Below are 20100 nucleotides of genomic sequence, written 5' to 3' on the forward strand. Positions count from 1 at the left end.
TTATTGACACTCTATCTTTCAGGGTCTGTTCCGTAACTTCAACGATGCCTTCCTGCCCGTGCTGAAACCACACATGGAGCGTCTGGTGGCCGACACACACGAGAGCAAACAGCGCTGTGTAGCAGAGATCACTTCTGGACTGATCAGAGGCAGCAAGCACTGGAGCTACAGCAAGGTAGGAACGAACACACACACTAGAGCTTTGGCAAGGTAGGAACGAACACACACTGGAGCTATGGTAAGGTAGGAACAAACACACACTGGAGCTATGGTAAGGTAGGAATGAACACACACACACTGGAGCTATGGTAAGGTAGGAATGAACACACACACACTGGAGCTATGGTAAGGTAGGAACAAACACACACTGGAGCTATGGTAAGGTAGGAACGAACACACACTGGAGCTATGGTAAGGTAGGAACAAACACACACTGGAGCTATGGTAAGGTAGGAATGAACACACACACACTGGAGCTATGGTAAGGTAGGAACGAACACACACTGGAGCTATGGTAAGGTAGGAACAAACACACACTGGAGCTATGGTAAGGTAGGAACAAACACACACTGGAGCTATGGTAAGGTAGGAATGAACACACACACACTGGAGCTATGGTAAGGTAGGAACGAACACACACTGGAGCTATGGTAAGGTAGGAACGAACACACACTGGAGCTATGGTAAGGTAGGAACAAACACACACTGGAGCTACAGCAAGGTAGGAACGAACACACACACTAGAGCTTTGGCAAGGTAGGAACGAAACACACACTGGAGCTACGGTAAGGTAGGAATGAACACACACACACTGGAGCTACGGTAAGGTAGGAATGAAACACACACACTGGAGCTATGGTAAGGTAGGAATGAACACACACACACTGGAGCTATGGTAAGGTAGGAATGAACACACACACACTGGAGCTATGGTAAGGTAGGAATGAACAGACACACACTGGAGCTATGGTAAGGTAGGAACGAACACACACTGGAGCTATGGTAAGGTAGGAACGAACACACACTGGAGCTATGGTAAGGTAGGAATGAACACACACACACTGGAGCTACGGTAAGGTAGGAATGAACACACACACTGGAGCTACGGCAAGGTAGGAACGAACACACACTGGAGCTATGGTAAGGTAGGAATGAACACACACACTGGAGCTATGGTAAGGTAGGAATGAACACACACACACTGGAGCTATGGTAAGGTAGGAATGAACACACACACACTGGAGCTATGGTAAGGTAGGAATGAACACACACTGGAGCTATGGTAAGGTAGGAATGAACACACACACACTGGAGCTATGGTAAGGTAGGAAAGAACGAACACACACTGGAGCTATGGTAAGGTAGGAACGAACACACACTGGAGCTATGGTAAGGTAGGAACGAACACACACTGGAGCTATGGTAAGGTAGGAACGAACACACACTGGAGCTATGGTAAGGTAGGAACGAACACACACTGGAGCTATGGTAAGGTAGGAACGAACACACACTGGAGCTATGGTAAGGTAGGGAACACACACTGGAGCTACGGCAAGGTAGGAAGAACACACACTGGAGCTACGGCAAGGTAGGAACGAACACACACTGGAGCTATGGTAAGGTAGGAATGAACACACACACACTGGAGCTATGGTAAGGTAGGAACGAACACACACTGGAGCTATGGTAAGGTAGGAACGAACACACACTGGAGCTACGGTAAGGTAGGAACGAACACACTGGAGCTATGGTAAGGTAGGAACGAACACACACTGGAGCTATGGTAAGGTAGGAACGAACACACACTGGAGCTACGGCAAGGTAGGAACGAACACACACTGGAGCTATGGTAAGGTAGGAACGAACACACACTGGAGCTATGGTAAGGTAGGAACGAACACACACTGGAGCTATGGTAAGGTAGGAACGAACACACACTGGAGCTACGGTAAGGTAGGAATGAACACACACACACTGGAGCTATGGTAAGGTAGGAACGAACACACACTGGAGCTATGGCAAGGTAGGAACGAACACACACTGGAGCTACGGTAAGGTAGGAATGAACACACACACACTGGAGCTATGGTAAGGTAGGAACGAACACACACTGGAGCTACGGCAAGGTAGGAACGAACACACTGGAGCTACGGCAAGGTAGGAACGAACACACACTGGAGCTATGGCCAGGTAGGGGAGAGATGCATACACCATGGTCAAATGCGCGTGCACACACCAGACTCAAGCAGTACTTTACATTTCTCCACTTGCCAGGCAAATAAGAACGTGTGTGTATGTCTGACTTACCTGGATAAATAACAGTTAAATATTTTTGAAGTTCTTGACCTTTGACTCTGGACCTGTGTTCCCCTGCCAGGTTGAGAGTCTGTGGGAGCTGCTGTGTCCTCTGCTTCGTACAGCACTGAACAACATCACTGTAGAGACCTACGCTGACTGGGGCACCTGCATCGCCACCGCCTGTGTAAGCCTCGAGCCCTCATCTCATTCAGCAGTCCATTTCTTTCAGCTTCTTTCTCAATCAGTTCCTCCATTCCCAAATGCATCCTCTCTCCTTGCTTCTTTCTCAAAACGCATTAGCGGAGAAGGCCAGAACGGGAAGGACCTTGGATCTTCTCTTCCAATGCATTTAAGGAGACGAGGAGTGAATGCAGGAATGGGGGAAGACTGTCCCATCTGACATGATTCTGTTTTCCTGCATTCACATCTTTGACCTTTGTGGTTTTGTGTGACACAGGAGAGCAGAGACCCCAGGAAGCTCCACTGGCTGTTTGAGATGCTGATGGAATCTCCAGTCAACGGGGAGGGGGGATCCTTCGTAGATGCCTGGTGAGGAGAAACTTTACCAACGCTTGAACTGTCAGATAGACAGGCAGCTCTCTGTACAGTCTTTCTCCTAGATTATGAACTGTCAGATAGACAGGCAGATCTCTGTACAGTCTTTCTCCTACATTATGAACTGTCAGATACAGGCAGATCTCTGTACAGTCTTTCTCCTAGATTATGAACTGTCAGATAGACAGGCAGATCTCTGTACAGTCTTTCTCCTAGATTATGAACTGTCAGATAGACAGGCAGATCTCTGTACAGTCTTTCTCCTAGATTATGAACTGTCAGATAGACAGGCAGATCTCTGTACAGTCTTTCTCCTAGATTATGAACTGTCAGATAGACAGGCAGATCTCTGTACAGTCTTTCTCCTAGATAATGAACTGTCAGACAGATCTCTGTACAGTCTTTCTCCTAGATTATGAACTGTCAGATAGACAGGCAGATCTCTGTACAGTCTTTCTCCTAGATTATGAACTGTCAGATAGACAGGCAGATCTCTGTACAGTCTTTCTCCTAGATTATGAACTGTCAGACAGATCTCTGTACAGTCTTTCTCCTAGATTATGAACTGTCAGATAGACAGGCAGATCTCTGTACAGTCTTTCTCCTAGATTATGAACTGTCAGACAGATCTCTGTACAGTCTTTCTCCTAGATTATGTTCCAGGCCCCCAAAGCAACAATCATCTTGTCAATTGAAACCAATAAAAACCAAACTCTTTTAGGTGGGGGGGGCAGCAAAAGAGCTAGGCAGTGTAGCACCCCACATGTACAATGGCAGGTAGGGGAAACACTTTCTTTTTGTGTTAGTGTGTATAACTCTCCTCTCTCCAGTCGTCTGTATGTGCTGCAGGGGGGCCTGGCTCAGCAGGAGTGGAGAGTCCCTGAGCTGCTCCACAGACTGCTGCAGTACCTAGAGCCCAAACTCACACAGGTCTACAAGAACGTCCGCGAGCGCATCGGCAGGTAGGACCTCTCTTACATCCATTGACCGAACACTGATGCAGTATTTTAAAAGTATACTATCGATATACTTTTCAAATGGCATATTTCCACTAACACTTACCCCAGTGTTTTACCCAAAAGGCTGACTGTTTTCCACCTCCACGGCCTGGCCCCAGGTTCTCACTGGGAGCTAAGGCCCTGGCCTCTGGTACTTTTCATTTACTTAACAATGGTTGACTGTGAACATGGATGAATACCTTCCATGGTTAACAACTAGTCACAACGAACTGTCTTGATGATGCAGCGGTTGTTTATTCAGCTCTTCACAAGTCCTCAGTTACAGCCCTGTCTATATGGAAATACAGTTCCCAAAAAACAACACTAGAGCCCACGTAGTCATAATCACTGGCAACACGCTGGTGGTGTAATGGAAACCGCCCAAAAGATGATGGTAAGGGACTACACACACCCACCATCGTGCTCTCTTATTGTTCTCCTCCCTACCGCTCTGTCCCCCTCTCGCTCTCTGTCCCCCTCTCGCTCTCTGTCCCCCCTCTCGCTCTCTGTCCCCCTCTCGCTCTCTGTCCCCCTCTCGCTCTCTGTCCCCCTCTCGCTCCCCTCTGTCCCCCTCTCTCTCTCTCTGTCCCCCTCTCTCGCTCTCTGTCCCCCCTCTCTCGCTCTCTGTCCCCCCTCTCGCTCTCTGTCCCCCTCTCGCTCTCTGTCCCCCCCTCGCTCTCTGTCCCCCCCCCTCGCTCTCTGTCCCCCTCTCGCTCTCTGTCCGTCCCCCTCTCGCTCTCTGTCCCCCCCTCGCTCTCTGTCCCCCCCTCTCGCTCTCTGTCCCCCCCCTCTCGCTCTCTGTCCCCCCCTCTCGCTCTCTGTCCCCCCTCTCGCTCTCTGTCCTCCGCCCCTCTCGCTCTCTGTCCTCCCCCTCTCGCTTGCTGTCCTCCCCCTCTCGCTCTCTGTCCCCCCTCTCGCTCTCTGTCCCCCCTCTCGCTCTCTGTCCTCCCCCTCTCGCTCTCTGTCCCCTCGCTCTCTGTCCTCCCCCCTCTCGCTCTCTGTCCTCCCCCTCTCGCTCTCTGTCCTCCCCCCTCTCGCTTGCTGTCCTCCCCCCTCTCTCTGTCTCTCTTCTCCAGTGTCCTCACCTACATCTTCATGATAGACGTCAACCTGCCGTACACTCAGCCCACAGCCTCGCCTCGCATCAAGGAGTTCACAGAGCGGGTACTGCTGCGCCTCAAACCCCTGACGGAGGGGGACGAGGAGATCCAGAACCACGTGGTAGAGGAGAACGATGTGGGGGAGCAGGACGAGAGGACACAGGCCATCAAACTACTGAAGACAGGTACGACCCCTAACCTTAACACACACCATCAAACTACTGAAGACTGGTAAGAGACCAGAGGATAGGGAGAGCGAGAGCATATTGATGATGATAATCCCAGTTGTAAAGCAAAAAAACAGTCTCCGTACATACAAGATCAATGCACATTTGTCATTTTAATGTGTCAACCTTTGGGTTACAATGACCTTTGTCACAGAGCATACAATGTAATAAAGGTTTTCTATGTGTTTCCAGTACTCAAGTGGCTGATGGCCAGTGCTGGACGCTCCTTCTCCACGGCTGTTCCAGAGCAGCTCCAGTTGCTGCCACTGCTGTTCAAGGTGGGTGGGTCAAGGAAGGAAGACACCTGGAGAGGAACCAGACTCAAAGGGGAGGCCTATCCCTAATCCCTCTTCACTCTCTTCCTGTTGTAGATCGCTCCGGTGGAAAATGATGACAGTTATGATGAGCTGAAGCGGGACGCTAAGACCTGTCTGTCTCTGATGTCCCAGGGACTGCTCTACACAGAGCAGATACCACTGGTCCTACTGGCCCTGCAAGAGGTAGGGACACGCATGCTATGCAGGTGGTAGGTCACCACACACACACTTGCACGCAGTGTGGGAGGTGAGTCACTGGGCCATGCGCCTTTCATTTCTGACACACTGACACTTTTCCCACATTTTGTTACATTACAGCCTTATTCTAAAATTGATTCAATAAATAAAAAATCCTCAGCAATCTACAATACCCCATAATGACAAAGCAAAAACAACAGGCCTCGACAATTTTGTCGGAGCTCTATGAACGTTTCCTTTGACCTCATGGCTTGGTTTTTGCACAGTCAACTGTTGGACCTTATATAGACAGGTGTGTGCCTTTCCAAATCATGTCCAATCAATTGAATTTACTACTGATGCACTTCAAACAAGTTGTAGAAACATCTCAAGGATGATCAATGGAAACAGGATGCACCTGAGCTCAATTTCAAGTCTCATAGCAAAGGGTCTAAATACTTATGTAAATAAGGTCAAGTTTATTTTTAATACATTTGAAAAAATGTTTGAACCTGTTTTCACTTTGTCATTATGGGGTGTTTTGTGTAGATTGATGATCTTTTTTAATTTAATCCATTTTAGAATAAGGCTGTAACAAAATGTGGGGAAAGACAAGGGGTCTGAATGCTACCTGACGGCACTGTAATTAAACCAGTAGGCCTATAGGCTGTACCTACGCTGCGTTGTATGCCTCCTGAGTAAATCTGAGGAGGAAAAAAGAGCGGAGGCTATTCCATTCAAACAACTACGCCCTATGCACACATTGTAATCAAATTCCAAATCTTACTTGGTGCATTTCAAACTTCTTTTGTGAGGTGCAGCCGGGAACAAGTTCTGTACGATGGTGAGTGGTGTGGTCGATAAATCAGCTTTGGAGGATTGTTTATATCTCCAGTTTAGGAACATTTTGGCTTTCTAATAGAAGCAAAAATGTATTGAAGTTTGTAGGATATCAACTAAATGTATTTATTAGACCATTTCATTAATTTGTCCAAGATAAAAAGACATGCTTAAGTGATTCAAATTTTCCATCAACTTTCTGAGGCGGCAACAGTGCGTGAAATCCCCCGTCTGTGTGCGCATCTGCTACTTTGTAGCCGTTAGCGATTATGCTAATGACTACGGTCTTCTGGTAGATGGAAAGGCTCTTCCAAAAACCTACAAAGTAGTCGATGCTGACCTGGCAGAACGATACCAGGATTATTTACATCACTTCAGTGGTGATTTGTTCAGCAAACTCTGCAGTCACGTGTGCTACAGAAACAACGCTAACCAAGCAAGGCTCTTGCTGGTGTGCAACTACATTGCTTTATTTAACTAGGCAAGTCCGTTAAGAACAATGACAGCCTACCAAAAGGCCAAATGCCTCCTGCGGGGACGGGGGCTGCGATTTAAATATGAATATAAATATAGGACAAAACACACATCCCGACGAGAGACAACACAAAACTACCCGAAGAGAAACCTGAGACAACAACAACACAGCATGGTAGAAACACATGACAACAACGTGGTAGCAGCACAAAACATGGTACAAACATTATTGGACACAGACAACAACACAAAGGACAAGAAGGTAGAGACAACAACAACACAGCATGGTAGAAACACATGACAACAACGTGGTAGCAGCACAAAACATGGTACAAACATTATTGGACACAGACAACAACACAAAGGACAAGAAGGTAGAGACAACAATACATCACGTGAAGCAGACACAACTGTCAGTAAGAGTTTTCAGTTAAGTTCAAGGGTATCTAAACCTAAAAATTAATATTTATTTTCAGCAGACCACAAAATGTACTCCTGATGGGGTTGAAACATTGTTGTGGGCTTAGAACCTCCAATTGTCTCCTGACGGGGTTGAAACATTGTTGTGGGCTTAGAACCTCCAATTGTCTCCTGATGGGGTTGAAACATTGTTGTGGGCTTAGAACCTCCAATTGTCTCCTGACGGGGTTGAAACATTGTTGTGGGCTTAGAACCTCCAATTGTCTCCTGATGGGGTTGAAACATTGTTGTGGGCTTAGAACCTCCAATTGTCTCCTGATGGGGTTGAAACATTGTTGTGGGCTTAGAACCTCCAATTGTCTCCTGATGGGGTTGAAACATTGTTGTGGGCTTAGAACCTCCAATTGTCTCCTGATGGGGTTGAAACATTGTTGTGGGCTTAGAACCTCCAATTGTCTCCTGATGGGGTTGAAACATTGTTGTGGGCTTAGAACCTCCAATTGTCTCCTGATGGGATTGAAACATTGTTGTGGGCTTAGAACCTCCAATTGTCTCCTGATGGGATTGAAACATTGTTGTGGGCTTAGAACCTCCAATTGTCTCCTGACGGGGTTGAAACATTGTTGTTGGCTTAGAACCTCCAATTGTGTTGTTTTTCTATTAAACGTAAAGTTTGATTTTGAGACTTCTGAAAATCTGAAACGTGGAATAACTGAATTAGGGGGTAAATTTAACATGTTATAGGGCCCTACATTCTATGCCTCATCTATTCCTTTCTTAGTTTTGCATGTTTTACCCCCAAAAATGTAACCTGCTATACCGACACTGAACCGTGACCCTAAAACGTCAGATGCGTCCCGAATCCGGGGGTTTGGTGAACCTTTACACCCATAGCTGTTGTTTTGTAATTAACATTCTATGTTATCTTCCAGATAGCGGGCAGCAGTTCGTGGCATGCTCGCTACACGGTGCTGACGTACCTACAGATCATGGTCTTCTACAACCTGTTCACCTTCCTGAGCGACCAGGGAGCTGTCAACGACGTCAGAGCACTGGTCATACGCCTGCTGGAGGACGAGCAGCTAGAGGTAATGCACAGACACACACACACAGACGTATACTGTACACACACAGACGTATACTGTAGACACACACACACACACACACAGACGTATACTGTACACACACAGACACAGACACAGATGTATACTGTAGACACACACACACAGACGTATACTGTACAGACACACACACAGACGTATACTGTACACACACACACACAGACGTAGACAAACACACACACACACACACACACACACACACACACACAGACGTATACTGTACACACACAGACACAGACACAGATGTATACTGTAGACACACACACACACAGACGTATACTGTACAGACACACACACACAGACGTATACTGTACACACACACACAGAGACGTAGCACACACACACACACACACACACACACACACACACACACACACACACACACACACACACACACACACACACACACAGACGTATACTGTGTGACACACACAGACACACACACACAGACGTATACTGTACACACACACACAGACCTATACTGTTAGACACACACACAGACGTATACTGTAGACAACACACACAGACACACACACACACACAGACGTATACTGTAGACACACACACACAGACGTATACTGTACACACACAGACACAGACCTATACTGTTAGACACACACACACACACAGACGTATACTGTAGACAAACACACAGACGTATACTGTACACACACACACAGACGTATACTGTAGACACACACACACACACACACACACACACACACACACACAGACGTATACTGTAGACACACACACACACAGACGTATACTGTAGACACACACACACACAGACGTATACTGTAGACACACACACACACAGACGTATACTGTAGACACACACACACACACACACACACACACACACACACACACACACACACACACACACACACACACACACACTGTAGACACACACACACACACACACACACACACACACACACACACACACACACACACACACACACACACACTGAGACACACACACAGACGTATACTGTAGACACACACACACACACACACACACACACACACACACACACACACACACACACACACACACACACACACACACAGACGTATACTGTAGACACACACACACACACACACACAGACGTATACTGTAGACACACACACACACACAGACGTATACTGTAGACACACACACACACACACAGACGTATACTGTAGACACACACACACACACACACACACAGACGTATACTGTAGACACACACACACACACACACACACACACGTATACTGTAGACACACACACACACACACACACACACACACAGACGTATACTGTAGACACACACACACACACACACACACACACACACACACACACACACACACACACACACACACACACACACACACGTATACTGTAGACACACACACACACACACAGACGTATACTGTAGACACACACACACACACACACACACACACACACAGACGTATACTGTAGACACACACACACACACACACACACACTGTAGACACACACACACACACACACACACACACACACACACACACACACACACACACACACACACACACACACACACAGACGTATATTGTAGACACACACACACACACACACACACACAGACGTATACTGTAGACACACACACACACACACACACACACACACGACTGTAGACACACACACACACACAGACGTATACTGTAGACACACACACACACACACGCACACGCACACGCACACACACACACACACGTTTACTGTAGACACGCACACACACACAGACGTTTACTGTAGACACACACACACACACACACACACACACACACACACACACACACACACACACACACACACACACACAGACGTTTACTGTAGACACACACACACACACACACAGACGTATACTGTAGACACACGCACGCACGCACGCACGCACGCACGCACGCACGCACGCACAGGAAATTGATGTAGAAAAGGAGTTGAACAGGCATGAGTGGAAGATCATTATACGTAACAAAGACATGGATATGTAGACTGATTAATGCCAGATAACATCATGGCTGAAAGAGTGGGGACAGAGCAGTGTGGGGAGGTAGGCCTATTGGTTACAGATCACATTGTGTAATTGCTGAGCAGAGTGTGGGGGGGTGCTCACAGGCCCTTTCCTCCCTGTTTTACACTTCTATGTATGTAGGGATTAGGCACTCTTCCTCCCTCTGTCTACCTCCTCTTTCTCCCCCTCTGGTCCCTCTCTCACTTGTTGCTATGGAAACCACTGGCTGCAGGAGTATTCTGTTGCTATGTGGAGGATATTAAGGGGGAGGGGGTGAACAGATGGATTTAGCCATTTCTGTCTTTCTATCCAACGGTCCTCTAGGGAGGGCTATGACGATTATGGAATTTTAGGTAACGATTCATTGTCATCTCCTCACGACCGTGTCGTTCTGCTCGTAATATGATACACAACTTTACCCATTTGAAGTCAAAATGGGAGAACTGCAATTGGGTAAACAATATCTATTTGAAGTTGAATCCAGCCTTCTCCTAAAATGAGTGTATTAAGACAACAAAATTAGTTCATGGTTATTGTCCATAATTCTACCAGCCTTACTCTGGAGCCTAATATATTGACTTCCCTTGGCTGCTTGACACCTCTCGTTGCTAGGCGACATAAATTGGTTCACTCAATCAGTGACAGGATTGGGTTTAATACGGTTGTGTAAACGTTGGACTGTGTGTCTGTTTAATAACAAACATATACTGATCAGGAGCTGCGAAGTCACATGTATACAACTTATTCATAATTATTTTTTAGTCCAACGACACTAAAGACCTGATGCTGGTTGCAGCAGTAGATTCCTATATTCTTCTTCCCCAGCCCACCGTACAGTACATAGTCTCTGACCTCTTCCCCAGCCCACCGTACAGTACATAGTCTCTGACCTCCTCTTCCCCAGCCCACAGTATAGTACACAGTCTCTGACCTCCTCTTCCCCAGCCCACCGTACAGTACATAGTCTCTGACCTCTTCCCCAGCCCACCGTACAGTACATAGTCTCTGACCTCTTCCCCAGCCCACCGTACAGTACATAGTCTCTGACCTCTTCCCCAGCCCACCGTACAGTACATAGTCTCTGACCTCTTCCCCAGCCCACCGTACAGTACACAGTCTCTGACCTCCTCTTCCCCAGCCCACAGTATAGTGCACAGTCTCTGACCTCTTCCCCAGCCCACCGTACAGTACACAGTCTCTGACCTCCTCTTCCCCAGCCCACCGTACAGTACACAGCCTCTGACCTCTTCCCCAGCCCACAGTATAGTGCACAGTCTCTGACCTCTTCCCCAGCCCACAGTACAGTGCACAGTCTCTGACCTCTTCCCCAGCCCACCGTACAGTACACAGTCTCTAACCTCTTCCCCAGCCCACCGTACAGTACATAGTCTCTGACCTCTTCTTCCCCAGCCCACAGTATAGTACACAGTCTCTGACCTCCTCTTCCCCAGCCCACCGTACAGTACATCGTCTCTAACCTCTTCCCCAGCCCACCGTACAGTACACAGTCTCTGACCTCTTCCCCATCCCACCGTACAGTACATAGTCTCTGACCTCTTCCCCAGCCCACCGTACAGTACATAGACTCTGACCTCTTCCCCAGCCCACCGTACAGTACATAGTCTCTGACCTCTTCCCCAGCCCACCGTACAGTACACAGCCTCTGACCTCCTCTTCCCCAGCGTACAGTACACAGTCTCTGACCTCCTCTTCCCCACCGTACAGTACACAGTCTCTGATCTCCTCTTCCCCAGCCCACCGTACAGTACACAGTCTCTGACCTCTTCCCCAGCCCACCGTACAGTACACAGTCTCTGACCTCTTCCCCAGCCCACCGTACAGTACACAGTCTCTGACCTCTTCCCCAGCCCACCGTACAGTACACAGCCTCTGATCTCCTCTTCCCCACCGTACAGTACACAGTCTCTGACCTCCTCTTCCCCAGCCCACCGTACAGTACAGTCTCTGACCTCCTCTTCCCCAGCCCACCGTACAGTACACAGTCTCTGATCTCCTCTTCCCCACCGTACAGTACACAGTCTCTGACCTCCTCTTCCCCAGCCCACAGTATAGTGCACAGTCTCTGATCTCCTCTTCCCCAGCCCACCGTACAGTACACAGTCTCTGATCTCCTCTTCCCCACCGTACAGTACACAGTCTCTGACCTCCTCTTCCCCAGCCCACAGTATAGTGCACAGTCTCTGACCTCTTCCCCAGCCCACCGTACAGTACATAGTCTCTGACCTCTTCCCCAGCCCACCGTACAGTACATAGTCTCTGACCTCTTCCCCAGCCCACCGTACAGTACACAGCCTCTAACCTCTTCTTCCCCAGCCCAGCCCACCATACAGTACACAGCCTCTGACCTCTTCCCCAGCCTAGCTACAAAACAGTCCTGAGCCTTTGTGTGCTCAATGGTGAGACTGAATCACTCAATGAACTCCAGCCTCCCTGTTCTGTTTTCTCATCTTTTCTCTCTCTAGCTCCATCTAAATTAGTCATGTGATTCCTCGCTTGCCATCTGCTTGCCAACAGTGTTGTTCAACTGTACAGAGCTGGGTGGCGCAGTCTGTACTGACTACCTCGGCTCAACTAAGAAGCTCTATCCAAATTCTCCTCCTCGCCGCCGCCTCAAAATGCATTGGAGAAGGTGACCTTGGACCTTATGGGGAATGACCTTGGACCTTCTCCAATGCAGAGAAATATCCTCTGGTCTGATGAAACAAAAATAGAACTGTTTGGCCATAATGACCATCGTTATGTTTGGAAGAAAAATGGGTAGGCTTGCAAGCCAAAGAACACCATCAAAACCGTGAAGCACGGGGGTGGCAGCATCATGTTGTGGGGGTGCTTTGCTGCAAGAGGGATTGGTGCACTTCACAAAATAGATAGCTTCATGAGGATGGAAGCAACATCTCAAGACATCAGTCAGGAAGTTAAAGATTGGTCGCAAATGGGTCTTCCAAATGGACAATGACCCCAAGCATACTTCCAAAGTTGTGGCAAAATGGCTTAAGGACAACAAAGTCAAGGTATTGGAGTGGCCATAACAAAGCCCTGACCTTAATCCTATAGAACATGTGTGTGCAGAACTGAGGTGTGTGCGAGCAAGGAGGCCTACAAACCTGACTCAGTTACACCAGCTCTGTCAGGAGGAATGGGCCAAAATTCACCACACTTATTGTGGGAAGCTTGTTGAAGGCTACCCGAAACGTTTGACCCAAGTTAAACAATTTAAAGGCAATGCTACCAAATTCTAATTGAGTGTATGTATACTTCTGACCCACTGGGAATGTGATGAAATAAATAAAAGCTGAAATAAATCATTCTCTCTACTATTACTCTGACATTTCACTTTCTTAAAATAAAGTGGTGATCCTGACTGACCTAAAATGGAATCTTTACTAGGATTAAATGTCAGGAATTGTGAAAAACAGAGTTTAAATGTATTTGGCTAAGGTGTATGTAAACTTCTGACTTCAACTGTATATGGACACACACACTGTCTGTCAAATTATGTAAATAATGAACTCTTTCCCCCTTTCCTTCTCTACCTCTGTTCTCCCTCTGTCCCCCAGGTGAGGGAGATGGCTGCCACCACGCTGAGCGGTTTCCTTCAGTGTAACTTCCTGTCCATAGAGGGCCCCATGCAGAGCCACTTTGAGGCCCTCTGCAAGACCCGCCTGCCCAAGAAGCGGAAGAGGGAGCTGGGCTCTGTGGTGGACACCATCCCCTCCGGAGGTAGCTAACACAACTTTCCAATGCTTTACTTAGAACGCATACTGTTCCTGGTAGTGCTACAAGCATACTGGCTCGGTTCAATATCTACACTAGAATGGCCAATGCAAAGCTTCATTCTAAGTGCTATTGCTAGTGTGGATATTGGAACAACCACTGTCTCCATCAGCGTTTCCCAAAACCGGGTCCTCGGGACCCCAGGAGGTACATTTCTTTGATTTTAACTTAACACTACACATCTGATTCAAATGATCAAAGCTTGATGAATAGTTGATTATTTGAATCAGCTGTGTAGTGCTGGGGGGAAAGCCAGAAAGTGCACCTCTTGTGATCCTGAGGACCGGGTTTGGGAAACCCTGGTCAACATGCAACGGTCCATTGCCTTACCTAGAACACAGTTGCCATGATTGTGTTAGATGGTCTTCTAGATTGTAGTTTCCTTGACCTTACTAAACCTGTTATACCTCAGCTTTTCAATGGTCCTTCATAGTCTTTTCCTCCCTGTGTGTGTAGATCTGGTGCGGCGTCATGCTGGAGTGTTAGGTCTGAGTGCCTGTATCCTGTCCAGCCCCTACGATGTTCCCACCTGGATGCCCCAACTACTGATGGACCTGAGTGCCCACCTCAATGACACACAGCCCATTGAGGTGAGGAGGACTAACACACACACACACACACACACACACACACACACACACACACACACACACACACACACACACACACACACACACACACACACAGACACACAGACACACACACACACACACACACAGACACACAGAGAGAGAGAGAGAGAGAGAAAGAAGCAACACACACACAAACTGCTCTCTCACACAAACACACACACACTTCAACGACACACAGCCTATAGAGATGAGAGGTACCCCAAACATACGTCTCTCTCTCCCCATTCCCGGGCATCTTGTTTCTGAATGCGTCTTGTGTCTACTCCTGCAGATGACGGTGAAGAAGACCCTGTCTAACTTTAGACGGACTCATCATGACAACTGGCAGGAGCATAAACAGCAGTTCACTGACGACCAGCTGCTGGTTCTGACCGACCTGCTGGTCTCTCCCTGCTATTACGCCTAGATACCTGGTACACACACAGCAGCTGACAGTAACACCCACACACATGCTGTTCTCTCCCTGCTATTACGCCTAGATACCTGGTACACACACAGCAGCTGACAGTAACACCCACACACATGCTGTTCTCTCCCTGCTATTACGCCTAGATACCTGGTACACACACAGCAGCTGACAGTAACACCCACACACATGCTGTTCTCTCCCTGCTATTACGCCTAGATACCTGGTACACACACAGCAGCTGACAGTAACACCCACACACATGCTGTTCTCTCCCTGATAGTAAAACTAGATACCTGGTACACACACAGCAGCTGACAGTAACACCCACACACATGCTGGTCTCTCCCTGATAGTAAACCTAGATACCTGGTACACACACAGCAGCTGACAGTAACACCCACACACACATCTGCTGGTCTCTCCCTGATACTAAACCTAGATCCATGGTACATACGCACACACACACACAATTCAAACGTATGCTTGGGTGGAAAAATCCCAAAACAAATTACAAGCATTAAACAAGGTACCAAGCATTAATCCCACTATCCATTCTGTTTCTCTTTAGGGCCCAGCATGAATCCCACTATCCATTCTGTCTCTCGTTAGGGCCAAGCATTAATCCCACTATCCATTCTGTCTCTCGTTAGGGCCAAGCATTAATCCCACTATCCATTCTGTCTCTCTTTAGTGCCAACCATTAATCCCACTATCCATTCTGTCTCTCTTTAGTGCCAACCATTAATCCCACTATCCATTCTGTCTCGAGGCCCAAGCAATAATCTCACTATCCATTCTGTCTCTATTTATGGCCAAGCATTAGATCTGCTATGCATTCTGTCTCTTTAGAGCCAAGCATTAATCCTGCTATCCATTCTGTCTCTCTTTAGGGCCCTGGTGCAACTTTCAGGAGATTTTTATGTTTTCTTAATGGAGGAACGTTATCCTCGATGCCCTCTCTGAGCCTTTTGACAATTCCTCACTCTGGCATTAGAATGAGAAGGTCTCAGACTGAACAGAACAGGCCCATATTCAAAAAGCGGTTTAGAGTAGGATTGCTGATCTAGGATCAGTTTTGCCTTTCAGATCATATTGAATACCATTATATGGACAGGGCGACCTGATTCTCGATCAGCACTTCTACTCTGAGACACTGTGTGAATACAGGCCCAGAACAGAACACACTGCATGAGGGTAGACCAAACCCTCACATCCAGGACCCTGCACTCTGGCCAGAACAACGGACAACATCTGGGTCGTATTCATTAGGCATCAAACGGAAGACAATAGAATGAAAAACAGGGAGGAACTACCTGGGACTTGTCCATTAAGGACCGCTTGTTTTTTGTGGGGGTGGGGGGGGGTCCTGTTTTCTTTTTTTTTATGATGTACCCTGAGGACCCTGAAAAGGGGGACGGGGGGAACACAAATGCGTAATGGTTGAATGGATGGAATAAAGGTTGTGTATTTAGCGCTGATTTACATTTTTACTATACTTAATATTTAAGGATAAACCACAGCAGGGATGATTGTCCTGCGGTTTGTAATACTACTGTACAGTTTTTCTTAAATTTTTATTTTCTTTATTTGCTTGCGTGTGTTTATGTGGAATGCTTGATGATACCCTACCTCTGGTCCAAGGTGTAGTGTGCGTTCCTCCACTAATGCACCACTACTTGTGGAGGAGTGCACGCTACACCCTGTACCAGAGCTAGTCCCTGTCCCCCCCTTACTATTGCTCTCAGCACAAAATCCCCTCAATGTTATCAACTCTGAGCCAATTAACTGTATTATCCCAGTAGAGGGTAGAAACCGTACTGTCCCAGTTCTCCTATAGTGACGTGTTCTTAGCCACAGTCTGTATGCGTTTAGATTAGATTGAGAATGTATCCCAAATGGTAGTCTATTTGTTTAGTGCACTACTTTTGACTACGGCCCATAGGGCTCTGGTCAAATGTAGTGCACTATATAGGGAATAGGGTGCCATTTGGGAATTAGATTTGAACCTGCCACACACATTTACGTACATGACGTTTGTGTACATTGTTTAATCTATATATGATATGTGCATATTTTATAATGTGTATATAGCATATGTATATAACATAAATGCACAAACATGTATTTATTTATTTATTGGTTTTTGAAGTGCTGATATTATTATTCTTAGAGTTTCTGGTAATGAAAGATTTTGGTTTGTGAGTAAATGGGTTGTTCAGCTTTTTAGTGACAGAGCTTTTGATTTCATTCTGCTCTCTCATTGTCAATGGTATAGGTGGAGTGATTGTGTGTGTTCATTCCCCAAGGCTGTATGTGTGTGCTGTGTTGAGCTGATGAGCACAGTTTTATCGTCATGGCATGTGTCTAAACACCTCTCAGAACCCCAAGGGACTGGTAATTCCTTGACACAGATAATTGGAGAGTCTCCATTGAAACCAGGCTTTTCCGGGACAAAAAAGCTAATGTCCAGGACTAGGCTAAATCAGTGTCCGGGAAACAGGCCCAAGGAATAACCAAACCTTCTGTCCACCACCTTAGCATCACACCCCTTCCTCTACTCTACAATACAATATTATTCTCCATTCTTTTTTAAAAATCCTAGTGAGAGAGAGTTATTTGTTGTTCAATATTTTGTTTAGCTTTTCAAGTCTTCATGGATAGTCTCATTGAAGCATCAGTTCAGTTTAGTACTTCACTCATGTATAGTGTAGTGCCAAAACTGCATTGATTTATTTTAATTTTAGATGTACTGTTTGCTTATATTTAATGAAGAAAATAAATAAATGGGTTGCTTGTAACACATTTCTAGTGTGTGTCTGTGCCAGTTGGTTTTGAGATGACTCATATTGAAGTTAGTCACAGCTGGGGCCATATGCATCCTCATCAATAGGGCAGCAATTGACATTAGAAAATATGGTACAGTGCCCATACATTCATATCAAGTAGACATGTCTTGGATATGCAGTGCAATATAAAGTAGCACTTTGACTGGTTTAACTGTACCATGTTGAGGGTCCTTTTATCTTACACCAAGGTCTAGGAGCTGGGTCTCAATGTATAACAAAGCCACTGCAACCTACAGAGGGGATTTAAGAATGAGTCAGACCCCATTGTTCCCAAGGTATTTCTAGACTAAATGGTGTGACGTATTCTCCCATGTGAATGGGTTTGTTATTCTTTTGATTTCATTAGGGACAGTTGGAAATGTATATTGGGGGGGATGGGATTATTTGTTTTTAAGAACTTATAACTTGCTATAAACATGTACAGTATGAACCTAAATAATGTCTTATAACAGTTTTTATATAATCTAATGTCTCTCAATGCTAAATGCATGATCCCATCCCACACCCAGGTGAGGAAGTTTGGCATCATCGCTGTTGACTCCACTCATCCGCCGCTACCCCCTCCCGTGCTCATGGCGGCCAGGTTAGAGGTCATGCAGTGTGCTGTCCAGGTTCCTTCGCTCTACCTCAAGCTGGCCTACAACACATTGACTCACTCCTACACTAACAGACCCACTAGCCAGGGTCTAGTACCTGGGGCTGTCCAGGGAGCTACCTGCTGTCAACTAGTCACTACTGTCAACCTGGCCACAGTCAAGGACTTGTAGTAACCTGTGTGGTGATTGTATTCTCCATCCTCCTTTGTTGTCTCACCATGGGTGTCGTCTTAGTCCAGGACATCCTTTCACCCGGAGAGCAGCTTTGCTCACTACCAGCTTGAACTGTGCGGTTTCGCGCTTATCTTCTTTAAGTCGTGCATCAACCCGTTTGTGTACTCCCGCAACAGCGCCGGGCTCCGCCGCCGCATCCTCTGCTGCCTCCAATGGGTGGCTCTGGTGTTCCTCTGTTGCCTCCAATGGGTGGCTCTGGTGTTCCTCTGCTGCCTCCAATGGGTGGCTCTGGTGTTCCTCTGCTGCCTCCAATGGGTGGCTCTGGTGTTCCTCTGCTGCCTCCAATGGGTGGCTCTGGTGTTCCTCTGCTGCCTCCAATGGGTGGCTCTGGTGTTCCTCTGCTGCCTCCAATGGGTGGCTCTGGTGTTCCTCTGCTGCCTCCAATGGGTGGCTCTGGTGTTCCTCTGCTGCCTCCAATGGGTGGCTCTGGTGTTCCTCTGCTGCCTCCAATGGGTGGCTCTGGTGTTCCTCTGCTGCCTCCAATGGGTGGCTCTGGTGTTCCTCTGCAGCAACACAAGACACGGCTCCACGCCATGGGCAAAGACAAAGGCAGTCTTGAGGTCAACCGTAACAAGTCCTCACACCACGAGACCAACTCAGCCTCTGTCCTCTCACCCAAGCTCCAAAAGAGACTGGTGGATCAAGCATGTGGACCCAGTCATTCCTGGGACTGTGCCCCCAGTCTGAGAGCCACGGGCTGGCATGGAGGACGTAAACCACGGCCCCCTAGCACCTCCACCCCCATCAACACCCATATCGAGCCATACTACAGTATCTACAACAGCAGCCCCTTAGCGGGACCGGGCTCCACTACCAACAATCTGCAGCTTGCTGCCAACTCCTCCTCCCAGGCCTTTGGGTTAGCTAAGTCCTATGTTGCCATGCACTGTCACACCCACCAGAGATGCTGCAGGATGTTGAGAGCACCTCTGTCCATAAGATACCCATACCTTCAGTCTAACTAACCACTATGATTGATTGATCAGAAACCCATCCCTTCAGTCTAA

The 20100-nt window shown here is 47.3% G+C and overlaps 1 protein-coding gene and 2 long non-coding RNA genes across 16 annotated transcripts in view; 1 reads left to right on the top strand and 2 right to left on the bottom strand.

The window, feature by feature from the left end:
- Window positions 1-18219, top strand: part of LOC118402800 (proteasome activator complex subunit 4B-like) — a 75719-nt gene extending 57500 nt beyond the window's left edge. For 5 of the 9 annotated variants that reach the window (XM_052477927.1, XM_052477930.1, XM_052477931.1 and 2 more), the window contains 11 exons: window positions 23-175; window positions 2378-2482; window positions 2756-2847; window positions 3684-3815; window positions 4928-5136; window positions 5371-5456; window positions 5550-5678; window positions 8339-8494; window positions 14160-14322; window positions 14833-14966; window positions 15280-18219. In XM_052477927.1, the coding sequence (XP_052333887.1) occupies window positions 23-175; window positions 2378-2482; window positions 2756-2847; window positions 3684-3815; window positions 4928-5136; window positions 5371-5456; window positions 5550-5678; window positions 8339-8494; window positions 14160-14322; window positions 14833-14966; window positions 15280-15414 (1494 nt within the window). In that variant the 3' untranslated portion in view covers window positions 15415-18219. The remainder of the gene's footprint in view (window positions 1-22; window positions 176-2377; window positions 2483-2755; window positions 2848-3683; window positions 3816-4927; window positions 5137-5370; window positions 5457-5549; window positions 5679-8338; window positions 8495-14159; window positions 14323-14832; window positions 14967-15279) is intronic. The other 4 variants (XR_008078336.1, XR_008078337.1, XR_008078338.1 and 1 more) reach the window with 4 other exon arrangements.
- LOC127911411 (uncharacterized) lies at window positions 7386-8323 on the bottom strand. Of its 6 annotated transcripts, none has more exons than XR_008078342.1 (3): window positions 7997-8323; window positions 7661-7900; window positions 7386-7612 (listed from the first exon to the last, which is right to left on the bottom strand). It is a non-coding gene; the product is annotated as an uncharacterized LOC127911411 (long non-coding RNA). The 6 variants fall into 6 exon arrangements; XR_008078341.1 differs by having other exon boundaries at window positions 7387-7612; window positions 7949-8322; XR_008078343.1 differs by having other exon boundaries at window positions 7391-7612; window positions 7661-7852; window positions 7997-8318.
- Window positions 10416-14147, bottom strand: LOC127911412 (uncharacterized). Its single transcript, XR_008078345.1, has 3 exons — window positions 12788-14147; window positions 12363-12438; window positions 10416-11939 (listed from the first exon to the last, which is right to left on the bottom strand). It is a non-coding gene; the product is annotated as an uncharacterized LOC127911412 (long non-coding RNA).
- Window positions 18220-20100: the final 1881 nt, after the last annotated feature.

This window comes from Oncorhynchus keta, chromosome 24 (assembly GCF_023373465.1).
Source record: "Oncorhynchus keta strain PuntledgeMale-10-30-2019 chromosome 24, Oket_V2, whole genome shotgun sequence".
In the NCBI taxonomy this organism is placed as follows: domain Eukaryota; kingdom Metazoa; phylum Chordata; class Actinopteri; order Salmoniformes; family Salmonidae; genus Oncorhynchus; species Oncorhynchus keta.